Raw genomic sequence first — 18,920 nt, 5'->3', positions numbered from 1 at the left:
AAGTGTCATGACTTTAAATTCTGATGAGCTCTGCCTCAAAAGCATCGGTTTCTGAAGGAGTCAAAATAACAGTGTGAAAGAGGGCTGTTGACAGAACATATGGCCCAACATACCAAGCCACCTGGTAAGAGGCTTATTTCTGGTGGCACTTTTCCTAATGCTGCTCCTCAGTCCCACTAAATAAAAACAGACGTGGACAGAGGCAGCTTGTCTCTGTCCTCCACCTTCCTCCAGCAAATTTTCCACTCTGGATGGATGACATGAATGCACAGTCCTACTCAGTCACCTTGCACATACCTAGTACATGTCATACTGACCAATACAAGAATAAATCGGTCTGCCTCCTGATGGGACTTGGGCAGCAAGCAACAGCACTCCTTTGGGACAGAAGAGAACTAGTTTTCCATGCCAAAAAGGGTAGGCCACGTCAAAGGATATTATTTCATCATGTGTGCTCCACCATCATTTATCACACACGAGCAATCACTCCATCTGCAGTTTATCCTCCAGCCCATCTCAGGGCTATAACGCAACATCTCACACCCCCGAGCAGTGTTAATTATGAACCATTTCTGAAGTTTTTAATCTACTGTGGTTCATTGTTCTCCTGCTCTCTGTCTTGCTCAAAACCACATATGGATGAGACTCAAAATCCAAGGTCACTGTCCCAGAACAGAAGCAACAACATTTGCTCCTAGCTCAGTTATTAGAGTTGGAGTTTAGTGACAGTTGTACTTCTAGATAAAGAGCTCTTTTAAAGCACAGGTGCTACTTGAAATGATATATGCTTTCTGGTGTGTTTTACTGATCACACCAATGGGTGCATACCCTGGGCTGCATCAAAAGAGGCATGGCTAACAGGTCAAGAGAAGTGATGCTCCTCCTCTACTGTACTCTGGTGAGCACCCATCTCTGGGGTCCTCAGGACAAGATAGACATGGACCTGTTCAAGCAGGTCCAGAGGAGGGCCACAAAAATATTCCTTCTCCTATAAGGGAAGGCTGAGAATGTTGGGGTTGTTCGGCATGGAGAAGATAACGCTCTGGGGAGACCTTATTGCAGACTTTCAGTACTTCAATGGGGTTTATAAGGATGATGGAGACAGACTTTTTAGCAAGGACTGTTGTGATAGGACAAGGGGTAATAGTTTTAAACCAAAGGAGAGCAGATTTAGACTAGATGTAAGGAAGAAATTTTTATCAGTGAGGGTGGTCAGACACTGGAGCAGGCTGCCCACAGCCAAATGTATGGACAAGAACAGAAAATTCCCCCCATCATACAGCATTCAGGCATAAAAATCTTACCTCTTCTCTGATATGTTCTACTTGCTCCTCCAGGAAATCATTTCTTTCTGTCAGTGATTTATTCTTTTTTAACAGCGACTGGCCAATCCGAGCAGCTAATTCTAAGTCCCGTTCTTTCTGTGAAGCATTAAGAATAGAAAGCTAATTTCAATTTTTTTTTTTTTAATCACCAAAGGATCAGAGGGGAGGGTAAAATTGCCATGAAAGGGAAGGACCAAACACTTCAACAATAAAATGGCTTTTTCCTTCTGTGAAGGTTTATTTGGGGTTTTTTGCTAATTTTCCTTTTCTACTCTTGAATATGTTAAAACAGCATTATTCAGAAAAGACTGACCCTCTCTCAAAGCATTCTTCAGTTTCCACTTGCTCCACCTAGAAATAAAAGGCAGTAATCTATGCAGGAGTAGAAGCCAGTTCCACCACAATGAATGTTCAGCTCCTATATTTGTGTATGCCAACCATTAGTGCTTTCGTACAAAAACTGTTTCCTTTTTGCAGATACCCCAACCTACATTAAGTAGCCACTCTCATGTCATGCCCAGCCACTTCTTCTCTCTCCTCTATGAGCACAGTACTGGAAATCACCTGTCTTGACAGTTCACCGCAGGTACCGATAAAACCTAGAAGCTTATCCTGTTGATGACATGTACATATGGATGTCTCAGCCTTGCAGAAGCTAGATACATGGGATTGTGATCTGCCTGGGAGAGGATGATAAACTGTGTAGAATTTTGCACTATTCATTAGGCATTTCTATTTATCATTTTCTTATTTCACTACTAGGTTTTTTAAATAGTGGTAAAATGGTGCTGTGGTTAACCCCCTAACGTAACCCTTAGTTCAACACCATTTGAGGAAGAATTTTCTTCCTGTCACTGAAAATACTGTTTGGGGCTTACTTACTGCCCCTAACTACCATCCAGATTTTATGACTAGATGCTACCTTATGTCATGCCTATGTTAGTGACAAAGCTTACAAAATCTACAGCTACTGCTCACACGGATTTGAAGTCAATGAATTTGAAGGAAGACACTTTCATAATGGAAAAAAAAAAAAGTTATATAATAACCAGTAAATAAAAAGAGAGGTTATTGATCACTGCTGTATCCGCAAATAGCGTTTTCCAAATGGTTTCTGAAGGTCAGACTTATATTTGCATTGAAAGCTACTGGCATTATCTAGCCATAAAATCTTTATGTAATCTTTTGTACAATCTTTCAGAAAAATAGGTCCCACAAAGTTATCCACAATACGTTTGGTTTATATTTTAAGCCAAGTTATTGTTCAGTAATTTGGCTCATTTAATAAATACTGAGTGGAAAAAATATATTGCTGGGGTTTTGACCCTACAGAGGAGGAGCTATCTAGCAGCAATGTTTTTTAACTTCCAATTTGAGGAATGTGCATGTCCAGGCTCTTCAAATAACCTCCCCAGGCTTCCTATGCAATTTTTAGCTATTCAGCTCTATATCTCGGTTTGGGGACAAGCCTCTCTCTTACTCACACAATGAGAAAGAACTGATTTATTACAGCAGTGTGTAAAAAAATAATACTGAGAAGCAGGACACATTTACACTATTACTAGAAAAAGACGAGAAAGCAGATTCATGAAGAAATCTGCTCCTCTTCTTACCACATACCCAGGCAGGCCTGGTGCCACTCCCTTTCCTTAGTTTCAGGGCAACAGACACAGACTTCTGAAATTTCTGCACACATGCTGTTTCAAGATTTTCTCTTGCCTATCTTCCCAAATGCTGCACCTTTCACTCTATCAAATTTTTAATGCAAGCACCTGAAGCTTGCAAACATGAAGGACAGACAAGGGTTAGCTTTTGTTTTTTCTCTCACTTGTATGTGTGAAAGCAACAGGAGTTAAATTCTGCAAATGGATGCAATCTCTTGTGTTAATCATCATCTGGAGAACTGAGAAACATGCTGTAAGTGCACCTATCCCTACAAACAGAGTAATTTCATTGGAAATGATGGTCAAATCAAACAAAAGTATTTGTTTTACTAAAATTTGACATATTATACACTCCCATATTTTTCCCTTGCCAACATCCAGACAGGAAAGTGCGTAAAAAGCTTTAAGACATTGGCTCAAGCAAGTCCTTCAAGCACTGCTCCTGTGTGATGCCTGGATCTAGAGACGTTTGGCTACAGAGACTAAGGGGAGGAAACAGTTTGGCAGAATGCTGCCATCATTACTGGAAGGAGCCATTGAACAAATGCAGTAAATCTCAGCCAAACAACTACAAGTTGATGAATTATTCCAGAAGTCTTTTGGGTAAAGCAGCAGTTTTAACAAGTACTTCATACAGAGGTGTTTGAATGGGTTTGGCTCAAAGCATAAAATTAAGACTGTACTGAACTGAGGGGTATCAAGAACAGGTGGGAGATGTGAGCATTCATTCCCATGCTTGTTTCCTTGCAGAATTAGAGGAATACAGACCACCCAATTGGCTGGAAAGACCCCATTTTCGACATTGCTATTGCAATAAGCAAGCAATTGAGTATAAAGGATTAAATTGCAGTCAGCCATGAACTAATACAATTTTAACAGTTTTCACCTAAAGAATTACTCATATGCACTCTATGGAAAATCATTGCTCAAATTTACTGCAGAAAACCAGCTAATTTAAGTCAAAAAAAGTATCATGGTATTTATTGAACATAAGCATTGTACTATGACAGTTGCTTTTTGACATTTCTTGAGTGCTAAGGATTACAAGAATATCAATTTTAATAATAATGGTATTAAAACCCCACAAACAACCAAATCAACCAAACATAAGGAAAAGAAGAAAAGAAGACAAATGGAGTACTACATATTTTCTAATTTTTTGTCTATGTACTTCTCTGGAAAGAAATTATCTGAGAAAATTATTATGAATACACATCTGTGAACTTTTTTTATAATTTTCTGAAGAGAATATATCCATCAATAACGATACTCCTAGTTTTACATGTACTGTAAAAATATGTGTCATTTTAATGTGATTCCTCCTCCTCATTTATTAAGGCAAACATTTGGCCAAGAGCAACTTACATGGCCTCAACTGGAAAATAAGCAGAAGTAATGAATCCATTTGACTGAGGGTAAACAAATGATCTTTACTTAGAAAGAATATTTACTTTACCAATGAGATAAAGTGCACATTCCTCCCTGCTGGAGGACAATTTACCAACAATGTTTAGTAGTGGTACCATGTAATTTCAGTACTGTTTTCTCATACTGTGTATGGGTCCTTAAACAGAGGTAATACTTGCCTCTTCAAGAAGACGTGTTACAGCATCTATGTCATTGTATGTTTTAGTCATCTGGCCCACTCTTTCAGCACATAAAACTGCAAAGAAATAAAGCAAAACATTAATCAGACAGGCAGTACTACTGGGGGAGGATCACAGAATATTCTGAGCTCGAAAACACCCACAAGGATCGCTGAAGTGCAACTCCCATCCTTTGCAAGAAATATCTTTCTAATTTAGGCGTGCATAAGTTTTCATCTTAAAAACCACTTATGTCAACCTCTGGGTAAGCACATCAAGAGCTAAAAACTCAAAACAAAACAACAAAGAAACAAAACTCACCCCCCCTCCCCAAACCTGCCCTCAAAAAAAAAAAAAAAAATCCAATATACTATTATATATGATATACTGAGAATACAAATGCTCCTCTTCTAATGAGCACTTGCTTTTGTCAGTGGCAGAACAAACTTAAAATGTTAAAATTTTCTTCTCTGAAGATGAATGTATTGAGTTTACTAAAAAAAAAAAAAAAAACAAAAAACCAGGAAGTCAGAACAGATATTCTTAGATACATAATTAGGATTCCATCGTGTCACCTACTCATTGTATGACATGCAGTAGCATTACTACATGAATAAGCAACTCCAATACTGCTAGGGGCACTGCTTATCAGAAAGACACTGTCATATTAAGTCGATAAGAACTGGGTTTTATGGTAGAAGACAGCAAAGTAAGTACAAAACACATGCAAAATAAGAAATGGCTCTTGTAATACCCAGGCCACACCACAGTGACCACAGTATCACTCATACAAATATTTACTTAGACTGGTTGAGATGATTAATCAGTAAGGTGGAACCAGGAGTTTTATCAGACTGAAGAAAGTATTCAAAAGTTCAGTCTACCACCATAGGTAATCCTTTAAGAAGCTACAATGACTTATCTAGAAGTCAACAAATTTTCTAAAAATTCACCAACAGTCACAGGAAACAACAGCACTTTCTATTCTACCCTTCTGTTCTTTTTATTTTCAACTATACCTTTTCCTCAAACCCTGTAATTCTGGAAAAAAGGACTGTTAATGAAATTCAGGGGATCATATGGACTATGAGTTATCAGGCTGTTGTAGGCTGAACTGTTCTTCAGGGGATTTACCCTTGGCAATGTCAGTTAAGGCTCCGTCTGGCAGATAAGCTAATGTTGTTCTAGTGCACACTAAGGCGGGGGAAGAGACAGATCAGGCCTAATAGGATTTAAATAGTGAGGAGAAAAAAAGAGCAGAACTGTACAGTAACATTAGCAGGAGACAGTTTGTCACACTAAGGAAACAACACTACCTAATTCATAAATATACAAATTGCATATATATAAATATACAGCTGCTCACCACTAAGGCACATTGATAATACATCAAATGCAACAGTACTTAAATATCTATTGAAATGTTGGAGGACATTTTTCCTTACCTAACCATCAGAAAATTGCTTAAACTATGGCAAGAAATTAATTTTCTTCATTTATTTTCCTGTTTCTCTAATTCTACTTTTGCGGATCACATCCTAAAAGAATGTATAATATTTATTGACATGAGTAGTGCCAGTGAACTCCAAAGAATGCTATACAAAAGTATTCAAAATATAATTGCATTTATCCAAATAGCAAGTCTGAAAGTGGTAAAAGTAAAAGGTTTATGCTTCAAAGTAATAACCTGACAAACACAACATACCAGTAGAAAGAATAACTCTACCACTGCAGAAGTAAAAATACAGTACATCTGTAAACTACAAGCTATATCATTCAAAAGCAGACGAATCAGGATTCCACAAAAAAAATGCAGTAACTTGCAGAAAGCATTGGCTAGAGTTGAAAAAGGGGTTAAACAGAAGTTTTCCATACAAACTTCACATAAAGACAGAAGGTGTAATGTTCAGAAGACTATTCATCCACACACACACCAACTGGTATCACCATAAACTCAGTTTTGTTTTAAATATAGTAAGTTCATAAGTCATGCCATAAAAGACCTATCAGAAACCCTGACGCCAGCAGGTTTCCAATACAACTGCACACTAAATAGTTCCCTTGGTTACAACATTCCATCACTACTATAAAATAATGTTTGACATCATCATTAGCAAGCTCATTACAACTCTGTACCTAGCACTAACAATCACCACTGAGTAGGACTATGGCAACCTCACACCATCCCAATTCAGGTAAATGTATAACCTTCCTAACAGCCAGGCTGATAAAAGGATGGTGTTCCCACAGACAGAATAAAGTCACTCAACTGGGAGAGTGATAAAGGTTGATTTGTGTGGATACTCCCTGGGTTATTTCTTCAGAACTTGCCATTTAAACTTTAGCCTGGCAAGGCAATACCACAGCATTATCATAACAGACATTACCAGCAGCAAAGTAGAATCTGGTCACCAATAGCTTTTATACCTCGAAATTTCTGTCGAAGTTCTGTTGGTGATTGTCAAAACAGAGATCTTCACACACTACTCTGCCAACGTGAAAGGGTTTCAAAGAAGAAATATTCTTTTATGCATCCTCTTTATTCTCCAAGTGGAAATAAACTTCAGTAGATTGCATATAATAAAATTCTTCAGTCAGCTACTGCCCATACTACTACTACTACTACTACTACTACTACATACAATCCTGTGAAAACACAGAGCTACTAACTAAATGGAAGGATTTCCTTTTGGAAGGAGGGCAAACTTGGAAAGAGGTGTTGCTTTCCATTACTCAGAAATCAAGGCTTGTGAGGAGGAGAAGGTGAAAAGTCGGGGTGAGAGCGGAATTCAGAAGCATCATTTAAAAAAACCCCAAACCTTAGAAGTGTCTAAATATTTAGTTATTCAACCTCCACACACTACAAGATAACATCTGGCCAATTCCTAGTACAGGAGTTTTTATTTCTTTAGTGATCAAAAAAATCTATCAGTGAAAAACACCCACTATTTTGAAAAAACCATTTAGAGGTGTGATCCGTGAAGTATGCAGAGGAAAAGTACACACCCCCCCCACCCCCCCATCTCTAATGGATCGGGCATAGTAGGTTTCTAGCCTGCTGGAATTTCTGATGAGTATGAGAGCCTGGTAACGATGCTGTAAAGATAAAACAAGAGCAAATGAAGGACAGTGCCTTGTAATGCAAAACCTACAGTGCCAAATGACTGACCTCATTTTGCTCACTCACACATCAGTAGTTTTTTGCTTGAGGGTGATAGGGAGCACTGTGTCTAAGTGCATGGATGCATCCAAACAGCCAAATAAAATATACTTTGCACTTCTCAGCTTATGAAGAAGGCTGATAGACAATACAGAAAGAAAGAATAATTTAAAAAATCCCACGTTTTGATAAGTGCTTTGAAGCTAATGTCACAGATCCAAAACAGGAAACAAGGAACAGAGAAAGCTCCCATCGCATTATTTTCATGACAGCATTAAATACATGATACTGGGGACACACTTGCAGTTCAAAGTGTTTGGGTTTTTCTTTAAAGCCAAACACACAAATGGACAAATGCTACACAGATCAAATATTTCCTCTGCCTTGAAGTACCTAGCACCATCTTCACACCCTTGTAAAGCTTGCAAATTTACTGATAAGGACATTCCTGTGTTTCCCAACATAAGTAGAGCTGAAAGGATGTATTTATTTACTCTGCATTTATTTCTTGTCATCTAGTTAATGGAGCACTGATTACCAAGCTGAAGATGCACAGGGAGATGGAGGAGTGCATGCACCTTTCTGGATTGCTCCCTGAAAGTCACCTATTCAACAAGTATGCTACTTAAAGGATGTTTACAGGAAGAGGAGACAGCCATGGAAGGGAAGCAGAACAAGAATACCACTACTGGCAGCTTCTGCAATGAGCCACCACCTACCAAAGAAAGGATTCAAGTGGAACAAAGGAAAAAAATAACACTGGAGCCAGCACTCACAAGTATGCTCAGCTCCTGCTCCCTGCATCCCTCCTCAATGCATTCTCCCTCTCCATTTTTGAGACCCATCAGCCAGGGATGAACTAAAGGACTAAAAGAGAGCAGCAACTGCTGAAGAGGAAAGCCCAGCTCCCACTGCTCCTCTTCCCATCTATTTCTAACTACTGGGAAACATAAGAGGGCCAAGATGTTATTGTAAATTTCACTTCTGGGGCAGATAATATTGACCTGTATAATTATAGAGCCTAACAGGGAAGGCGCTAGTGCACGATGATTTCCCTACTACCAAAATTTACTTCATCAGAAACTCCATCAGGGGAAATGAATGTTGTTCATGGAGCACAGATCTCCTGCCATTTAAACACTCATGCTTCTTACTGGCAAGGTGGCAGGAGCGGAGAGCACTTTTTTTTCGTAACAGTTCCCTACCCAAAGCCTTTAACTATGGCAAGGTCTGCTATACTCTTGCTCAGTCATGACAAGCCCTGCCTCACAAACAGCTTGTCTTGCTCCCCTCCACTCACAGCTCTGTCCAAACACCAAAGATACAATCACAAGGGCATCGCATCCTAAATGTTGCACATGGAGCCACACAGAACACACACACGGCAAATCTGACTGAACAGCCGTGCTCCCAGCTGCCACTTGGCAAGCGTTAGCCATCAAAGGCCCTGGCAGACTCAGACTCCTCGATGGATTCAACTCTCAAAGGCTCTTTTTACACTTCAGGGATAAAGCACCCGCTAAAAATTACAGCTTCAGTTCCAGAGCCACTGATAGTTATCCTCTGGCACAGGTTACTGTGAGCACTACATTACTTGAGCCAAGCACATGTGGAATTCTGAAACTGTGCCATATTAGGTATATTACGTCTCAAATAAACTCAGGAAAACTATACCTCAAATGTGCTGCCAGCTGTTACTGACCCAGACTAGAAAGATTTTCCACAGTTAAAGATAAACACGGTAGCTTCTCCTCCAATGTGCTTTTGGCAGCCCTGGCTACAATGGGGCAGAAGCTTCAGATCTGCTGTTGCCCGCCACATTTGAGACAGCCCTAAAAGAATATGCCCATCTAAAGAGCTTAAAAATTTTAAGATACTACTGTCACCAGAGCTTGAAGAATGTGCTTCTGAGTGACAGCTTGCTAGAAGTCCAAATCCTAACATAACACCCCAGCAGTTCCCCCAGCCTGCCCCCGCACTCCCCAAGCAGGGAGCAGGCCAGTCACTCCACAAGGCAGACAGGGAGGTCAGCAGGTGACTGTGACCCTGGTTAGAGGGATAAGGAGCGGTCACAGCGAGCCAACTGCTTCACAACTGTCAGGTCACACTGTGGGCGAGCTCCGTGCAGGAGTCTGGAAGAACATGATGCTGCGAGTGATACATACTCAGTCAGCAAGTTCAACAGACAATCCAACAGATTTGGTTTTTGTCTTCTTCAGATGTTACAGCCTGGCTTACTGTTATTTCAATGGCACAGTTTGAAAAATAATCTTTTAGTATTAAGCTGCAGGTACTGATTCTTCCGGAAGAAGAGATTTTATCTTGCTGTTTAAGGCTATGGTTCAAGGAGTGTTTGTTTACTGCCATTTATCTCATAGGGTATTCAAATAGCTTAGCAAATCCAATATTAAAACCTCACATACAAACCTTTGTTATTACTTAACCTCAGGTTCGCAAAAAAACCCCACCACTTTGCTCTTACTTCTTTTCTAAAGCCTCTGCCTGAAACCTCAGGCAGTGAATAATTTCAAAGTACTTCCTCTAAGTAGGACATGAACTGCATCAAATTTTGTGATGAATGAAAAACAAAGTTAAAAGAAATTTCAAAAAGAGCATCAGACACTTGTTCCTTCTATTAGCATAAACATAGATCAAATGTGCTAACTTGGAAAATACAGACACAATGTGAAACAAGGAAGAAGTCTCTGGAGAGAATTCACCTTAATTCTCTTAACTGCCTTAATGCATACATAATTTACAGACACAGCACAGCATAGCTGTTCTCTTGAAAGTTAAAACTTTTTTTGCAGGATTTTTTACTACTAGCCACTGAGTTACTGTCTTGACATTCTCTTCCATTCATTTCTTGTCAAGAAATGTCTGGACTGCAGACAATGTAACTATTAAATTGGTGAAAGATTTAAACCAGGATCTGGACTGTATATCTTTAAAAATCCTAAAATGAAGTTACAAGCCCGTAAGCCACACATTCTCAGCTATCTCCTTTCTTAAATATGCGATTTTTCCTATCCCTTGGGAGGGAATGATTGTGCCAAAGCTTTCAAGAATGACTCCTCTCCATCTTTTTTGCTTTAGCATTGACAGATCCCAGAGCTCTGATGGGCCTCCATCCTATTGTACATTTACATTTTCTGAAAGTCAGACCCCTGGAGTGCCTGAGTTAAGATTTTAATAGTGATTCCAAGACTTTTTTTCTTTTTAATTCAACTTGAGACAGATTCTTTGCCTGCATTTACTAAGTACTTTAGATAAAGAGGACTTTTAAACTACTACATTAGTAAATGGAAATGGCTGCCATCATAGGTCCTATGTAGGTCAGAGTCTTTTCCTCTCCCACCTGCAAAAGCAAGAATCAAAACAAACACAGCTCCCTTTCAGAAACAGCTGACACAGCGAATCACTAATCAGAGAAAGCTGACAGGTTGTCCTTTCACAGCTCAGGTTCCTTTACGAAGAAAAACTTTACAGTAGACTCTATCAACATATATCCCTGAGCAAAGTTTCACTGCAGTCTGCCCTGAGGCCAGCTTATCAAATGAAAAGTAAACATACTGCTGTCAGGCAACTTTATAATTCCAAAGCAACCCCAGGACTGTTCTGCCCAGGTCTTTATGAAGGTGGCTTTCACTGTCATCAAGAGAGCCGACCGTAACACCGCCAGGCGTAACTTTAGTTCTGTGATGGGCTCCAGAAACAGGGCTGAGGGAACTTACAGCATTTAAATGTTGGGACAGAGAAAAACCTCACTACATCAAAATGACTATGATGGTCAAGAAGTGAGGATGCATGCTGCACGTGGAATAGGCCAAACAGTTAAGGAGTCTTAATTACAGAGGTTTTTTCCTCTTCCTTTCAATAACTATAAATAGTTCAAGTGAAGCATATCCTCTGATTTCCCATTTCTGGTACCAGATTTACAGCCAGATAAATGGTAGCTAAAACGTTTCTTTTGTTCAGCATGAAAAGGCTACATGCTGGTGTTTCCAGCCACTTATAGAATGGACTGACTCATCCATTCTACAGAAATACTACACTTTGCAAGCACTCCCACGTGCAAAGATGTATAGAAGTACCATATATATCGGTTTTGTGCATCTGTATCTCTGCTACACTCAGTGTGTAGGTGACATGAATGCAGAGGTGGAGAAGAGAAGGCATCTTTAGAAGACATTTCAAACACATACTGAGCTTTTGAGAGGAAGGCACTGTAGAAAGACAGGGCTAAATTTACCACAGACAGAACCCAGCTCTTTTCCCCCCCTTCTCAAAATCAACAAGAACAGCTTCAGACTGTTAGATCTGGATGAAAGGTAAAGTCAGCAGAAAGAATAAGAACAGCATGAGGTATGCTTCTGCAATTATTTAATCGCTAAAAAAATAGGAGAAAAAATATTAAAAAATGTCAGCTGGCCTCTCTTGATAAACTTCCTCTCCATTCCAATCCCCAGTTTTAAATTTTCTTTTTACCAGTATTTTCTTCAGCACCTTTCTTTTTTGCACAGACACACAAGTCTGAAAACCAGGTGGGATATTTGATTGTGAGGGAATTTTTACAGGAAAATTCTGTGCAATGGGATTCAAAGAGCATGGTTCATTCACCAAGACTCTGGACACAGGAACTGTTAACCACGAGGTGAACAAGGATGTAAATTCACAGCACATTGCATTCTCTGCGCTAACAATCCTTCAAAGCATCCTTACATCAGCTTTACAATAGTTTATTTGGAAGTAACAATTCTTTACCATAAAACTTCTGTTTCAGAGCAAAATTTATAGCACATGAAACAACAGGAATGGTGCATTCAGCTTTTGCTACCTGAAACCCTGAAAAAGGCTGCCAGATTGGCTGGAAGCAGCCCTAGAATAGGTACCCCCTCAATACAGCAGGGGCACAGGAGGATTTTCAAAGCACATACATTCCCATTTCCATCTGAATGGGCCAGTTGCCCATTATTTACAGAAAGTACGACAAGATTTTTGGGTTGGTTTTTTATTGAAAATTTAAATCATAAGACCCACACTTGGATTATTTCCGTCTATGCGCTTTCAAACTCATGGATAAGCACAAAATTGCTGCTCTGTTCTAGAAGCACCTGCTGGCAATGACAACCTAAAATACACAGTTTCATAAGACACACATGGTGCGTATATAAAAAACTGCACTACACAATTCCAGAGAGAGAAAATTTCCCAATTCCTATTCCATTATAAAATAGGTATTGCACAGCCTACATCTGTTGATCATGCATTTCCTCTTTAAAGAAGTATACATAAATTAAGGTTTATCTGATTTAGATGCTAGATGAATTTTTCATCCAAATGTACTGGCTACCTATGTAAAACACAAAATTTGGTGTATTTAATCCACAAATACCACTCACATCACTTATATGTTGCCAGGTGCTACTACCATGAAAGATTAAAAACAAGGTGAAAAGTACCTTCTTCCAAGATATCAAGGCTCTGCCTGTCAGAAGTGCGTTCCCTCTCATTTTCCTTTTCATAGTCATATTCATAGCTTTCCTCTTCGTTTACTGACATTGCTGCAGTTATCCCAGACAGACACGAAATGATGCCTTAGTCTCACAGGCGATGGGAAGTCATTCCCTCGTAGGCTGTATCTTTGGGGAGAGCAAAGCAAGGTCTCCACAAAGCAGGATACCATCTTTCCTCACTCACATGCTCAGCTAAGGAACTCCAGAGCAACTGAGTATTTGTCCTCAGTGCAACAGCTTTGTGTTGTACAGATGGGGTGGAGGAGGGAAGAGACCATCTGTCTAATAATTACTAGAAGGTTTATGTTGCTCCTCAGACCAGCTCTGACAGTAGCCAGTTTCTGCTCAAAAGCCCCCAACGTATTTCAGACAAAGCTACTGGGCTGAAAGCCCCTCCCTGACACTCCTCATGTCAACAAGGCTCTCTCTCTTCAGCCCCTGCTCTTATGAGTGAAGTGGTAGCTCCCCACAAGTGTCTCAACACGGAAGTCTGACCCAGCCTCTGACTGTCACACCTGGGGAAGGGTGTGCACCGTCACAGAGTCATAAATCACCTCTCGAGTTACCCAATGCATCAAGACCTCACCGGAGCTGTGAACAGCCTGAGCCTGTGCTCACACACAGCCAATCCCACCCAGCAGAGAGATCCTGATACCCAGGGCTATTGTGCAGTAAAGTCTGACTGCAGAATCCACCACACGCTAAAACCACCGCGTGAAGAATTAGGCTGGGGAAAGGAGCTTTTTTATTGCTTTTATTAAGAAGAGATTATACCGGTACAAAGAACTTAAATGACATATCACATTAGCTGTCAAATACCGTATTTTCCACAGTAATTTTTCTCTTCAGTCTGCTGTGAGAAAAGAAATACCTCACAAGTCCACTTATGGCATCCTAGTTAATTTTCAAGGGTGCATGCATCTCTTCTTTGTTCAACAAGAAACAAATTTCCTGTGCTCAAACCTCTTGTTTTCCAACAGGTTGTGTTTGCTAATCTTGACTACATACATAGGGCAGGCTAACTTTCTTATTTAATTTTTTGTAGCCACAGGTATTTAATGTTTGCCAGGTTGCCTCCCTTACTTGCAGCAGCAAGCAGGCACCCTTTTGCTGCTAAAGCATTCCTATCCACATCATGGGGCAAAGCATTTGCAGGCAAAGTGGGGCACTGCAAGGCAAAGGCACCTCATCATCCCCTGAAGGGACATAACTGCTAGGAATAGACGGACAAACACTACATTATAAGCCAGCAGAACGTAACAGCTTGGGTCATGTAGGAACAATTTTTCTATTACCATTTCTCTGGTGCTGAGGAAGAAGGGAGTAGTATGAGATGGGAACCAACTACTTTTATACAATAATGATGAATGATTCTGTTCTACGTTTTAAACTCCTGATACTTATATGCAAACAACAATGTTTATAGAAATAAGCCAAAGGGTATGAAATACACATAAGTGGTTGCTGCAGAAAGAAACACTCATTTCTGAATAAAAATTATCTTGCTACTCAAGGCAACTTGAGCCTTGACAGCCAAAATTTACTGCAATATTCAACAGCAGCAATGACCTCAAGAACTCAGCTGGGGGAAAAAATAGGACTGTCCCTTTCTCCCAAATGATTACATTAAAAGATATCATTTTAGTAATAATGAGAATTACTTCTAGTTTCCTAGAGCTTTTCTGTGCCTTGAATCAGCTCTATTAAAAAAATACTTACAATCAGACAGTAAGGGTCTTAAGTGCCTACTTGCTATTCAGTGTCAATTTATCACATTACAGTAATAGCTAGAAAATGGAAATTGAGAGAGTAACCAAAACAATACATCATACTAAAAGAATGCAAGAAGCACCTTTTAAAGCTTAGGGACAGAAAAGTCACCCTGCCAAACATGCTGCAGTTTTAGTACTCCTGACAAGCACTCAACTACAGCCAACCACCTAGTTTATGAAGGACACATCGAAAGCAGGCATGTTGCTGCCCAAAATACATGACAATATACAGAGAGTAAGTGAATATTCCCACAGTTGGCTTCTGAACTGTGACTAATATCAACTCATGCCACACAAGAGGACTCTGACATTCAAAAGCTGAGAGAAAGTGTTGCAATGCCTATTTTGATATCAGCATATGATAAATGCTGATGCAAATTTATAATGGGTGGAGAAGGAATGTATGCCCCACCCTCACACTATCAACTCATTTTTCATGTATTCTACATTACACCTCCTTAGCAGTGCAGGAATATTTACTTGCTAAAGATTACTAGCCAGGTTTCCAACAAACATGAAACAATAAGCAGCTATGGATAAAAATTTAAAAAAACAAAAGCTACATTGTATTCCATTCTGAAAATATATGATCTAACCTGGAAAGATTCAAAAGTGATTTTTAATATTTCCTGTAAACACATACTCAGGGACTTTAAGAGTATACTAGAATGTAGACTTACATTTATGGGTTGACACTGGGAAGTAAATTTGGTGTATTTGCTGCAATTCCCACTCTGAATTAGCAGCTGAAGACCTTTACCTCCTGTCAGGAAGCTTGTTAAGGGGGTTGCAGTGCTCCAAGCACACTCCTAGTACAACACCTGCACTGAGGTACAGAGTGTATTCAGCAGCTTTGCCATGAAACAGGAAACACACAAACCAGGAGCTAGTTTGAAGAAGGGTGAGGCTGGACGCAATACAAACAAACCCTCATATCCTGACTCATTATTTCCAAGGAACTCCAATGCATTCAAATAATTTTAACTTTCCTTTATCAATAAAAATATCTAACTTCTGCACAATAAACTATTACTAACAATGCTGCATCTAGAACAAAGAGATTCTCCGTAAGCAAACAAGTCTAAAAACAGCAGATGAAATGGCAGCACTTGGGTTTAAAGCATGCTGATGAAGAAATGTGGGTATTTTGGGGTGGGCTCTTCAGGGAGGGAGATAAATTGGTTATTGAATGTGTGCTTTTGTTAATATGTACAGTCAAGCGAAGTTAGCTTGTTCAAATTTTTACTGGCTTCATGTTTCCCACTCTTTCAAAATCCCACACAAAATATCTTCTGTCACTCAACCAAAGGGACAGCATGTTACTCCTGCAGAAAGGGAAAGAAATAGGATGAAGTGGGAAAACACTTATCTGGATATTTAGCAGTTGAGCAGAATGAAAACAAAAAATATCTCTATGCTGCAATGTATGTTGCCTTATATGGCTTATGTGCCTTGACAAAGAACTAGGAGTCAATGAAGGAGTAAAGAAGTGGCCTGGCAAAAAGCAGAAAAACAGGAAAATGGCATCAACAATTACAGGAATATAAGCAAGGTTCAACTATATTTATTAAGTATAGATGTAAAAGACATGGGAGCAAAACAAGATCAACCTGAATGACCATTTTAGCTGAACACCTATAGAGCAAGGGCTGTTTTGGAGACTGCATGCTAAAGGCATTCATAAGACTCTCTCAGATTTCAATAGCATACCCAGTGCCAGCATCCACTAAGATTCAGAGTAAAACCAGGGCTACTCTGTTCACAGGGATGGTCACGAAAGGGACCAATGTATGAGGGAGACGATGGGTCACCACAGTAACATAAGCGAGGCAACAATAAGTAATCACTCATAAGAGATCAAGCAGAACAAGCAATAACATTGTCCACTTTTGTTAAAAAGAAAGTTAGTGAACTTGCTGATAATTATATCAGTGGAGTGGAAAATAGAACAGAAGAGAGAAGCTCTAAACAGTAACTGCAAACATAACAGGTGGTAAAAACATTTCAACCTGAGTGGGAAGAAAATACAGGAAGGGGTGCTGGAAGATGAAGCGGCTCAGGCAAACACAGAAGTGGTTAGAAGGTTCAGCATGTGTAACAAACCAGGCACACCATGGGTCTGGCAGAGGAAAAAAGGAAAAAACACCATTTCCTCCACGAGAAATTGCAAAAACTCATGACCAACAAAAGGAGGACGCAAGATCCAATCGCACATTCACAAAGTCATCTGGAATTGTAGACAATTGAACTCATGCATTGTTATGAACTGCTGAGGTAGAAATAAAAAAGTAATGGAAGAAACCACCAGGAAAGCAATTGGCTCTAAAGTCAACCTGGATTTCTCTAGAAAGCATTGATCATTAAAAAAATATTGCACTAAGAGAAAGGGGGGGGAACAAGCATATTCATAAAAATATCTATGGGTAGATATTTATCTGTTTGTTTACTTGGTAGTTTGTGGGGGCTTAGTATTAATTTTTTCACCCAAGTTGTGTTGAGTGTGGGATTTTTAAGAACGTATTTTTTTCTATTAAAAACCACTTATATGAACCTAAACTTTTACACTATTATCTTTTGTGATAAGAGTCTACAAAAGTTTCACCTTTTCCTCTTTATCACTGGTTCTGTCCAAGTCTGCTATGAAATAGCTACTTTCCTAGTCATGTACAGGCCCAGCTCTTTCCCCATTCCACCTACACAATATACTTCGCTAATGCCAAGTAAGGTGACAACTGTCACTCGTATTATAAAATATTATACTTGAAAATGTATCTAAAAAGCACAGTGTAGTAGTTATTTATAGAAGCTTCAATTTATTGGAATGTTAGTTAACACCAGTGATTCACATAGAGGGTGACATTTTATTGTCTATTTTCGTCTATTCCTACCAAAAACAAACTCTGTAAAGGACCTTATGTAAAAGAATTAATTAATTATTCCAACCCTAGAAAGCCTTTATCAAGATTTATAAATTGTATATTTTGAGCATTTTTTCTTTTTCAGGACATTAAAAAAAATACCACCACCAAATGCAAGTAGAAAACATCATTACTATGTCAGTCATTACAGAAATTCATTACACCTGAGGTAACAGTGAGTCACTTCTTTACCTTACAGTTAAGTAATAGCATTAAAACCTTATACCCCGATATAATTTTAGACTAGTTTTTTTTCTCTGAAGAAAAAGAAACCATAGGCTGTTAAAATAATTATTAAATAAATGAAACCAAACGAAGTCGTGTCTTTTAAACGGAAATCTGAGTCCCAGAGGCTCTGACAAAGAATGTATGAACAATTTCATCAGAAAAATAATTCTGCACGATATTATCTTGTGAGATTCCCATTAGTTTTAATGTACCACCTACTGTTTTCCAATATTGTATTTATCAAGGAGGGTGAACTGGGTGGGATTCATAACTGACTGCACACATACATCTGAGCTCCAGAGAGTCCATGTAAGGCAGAGAAATTGGCTCTCTAACGGTGCTTCAATTTGTCTTAAAATAGATATTCAAAACAGGTCAGCTGAGCTGCAACTGCCTATCTCACTATACTGAATGTAAAAAGAATCTCAGGAAAATGACTCTGGTATCAACAAATACATGGCAGAAAAATCGAAAACCAATCAAGGGACAGGCATCTCTTTTAATATGCCACCTGCTCCAGGTTTTTGCAAAAGCTCTGTTTTCTACTGCAGCAACGCCTTTTGTCTGCTACCACAATTAGAATACCTTTCTCCATCAACGGTGAGTGCCAACACTATTTTAAACCCAAATGAACACACCAGTATCTAAGGCCAAAGACTGTGTCTTCCACTGAATCTCTCGAATCCTCTTCTCTCACACACACCTGAACTCAAAGAAGCAAAAGAAAGCTAAACCCCAGAAAATTCTGTGA

The 18,920-nt window shown here is 39.3% G+C and overlaps 1 protein-coding gene across 9 annotated transcripts in view; it reads right to left on the bottom strand.

The window, feature by feature from the left end:
- TRAK1 (trafficking kinesin protein 1) overlaps positions 1 to 18,920 on the bottom strand; it is a 127,694-nt gene that overhangs the window by 34,929 nt on the left and 73,845 nt on the right. For 8 of the 9 annotated variants that reach the window (XM_048299868.1, XM_048299851.1, XM_048299862.1 and 5 more), the window contains 2 exons: positions 4,576 to 4,652; positions 1,305 to 1,421 (listed from right to left, as the gene is read on the bottom strand). In XM_048299868.1, coding sequence (XP_048155825.1) covers positions 1,305 to 1,421; positions 4,576 to 4,626 — 168 coding nt within the window. In that variant the 5' untranslated portion in view covers positions 4,627 to 4,652. Of the gene's footprint in view, positions 1 to 1,304; positions 1,422 to 4,575; positions 4,653 to 13,197; positions 13,656 to 18,920 lie in introns of those variants that run through there. The other variant, XM_048299878.1, reaches the window with a different exon arrangement.

The sequence above is a fragment of the Corvus hawaiiensis genome, chromosome 1 (genome assembly GCF_020740725.1).
Source record: "Corvus hawaiiensis isolate bCorHaw1 chromosome 1, bCorHaw1.pri.cur, whole genome shotgun sequence".
NCBI classification, from domain to species: Eukaryota; Metazoa; Chordata; class Aves; order Passeriformes; family Corvidae; genus Corvus; species Corvus hawaiiensis.
This window is presented reverse-complemented; position numbering and strand designations above follow the sequence as displayed.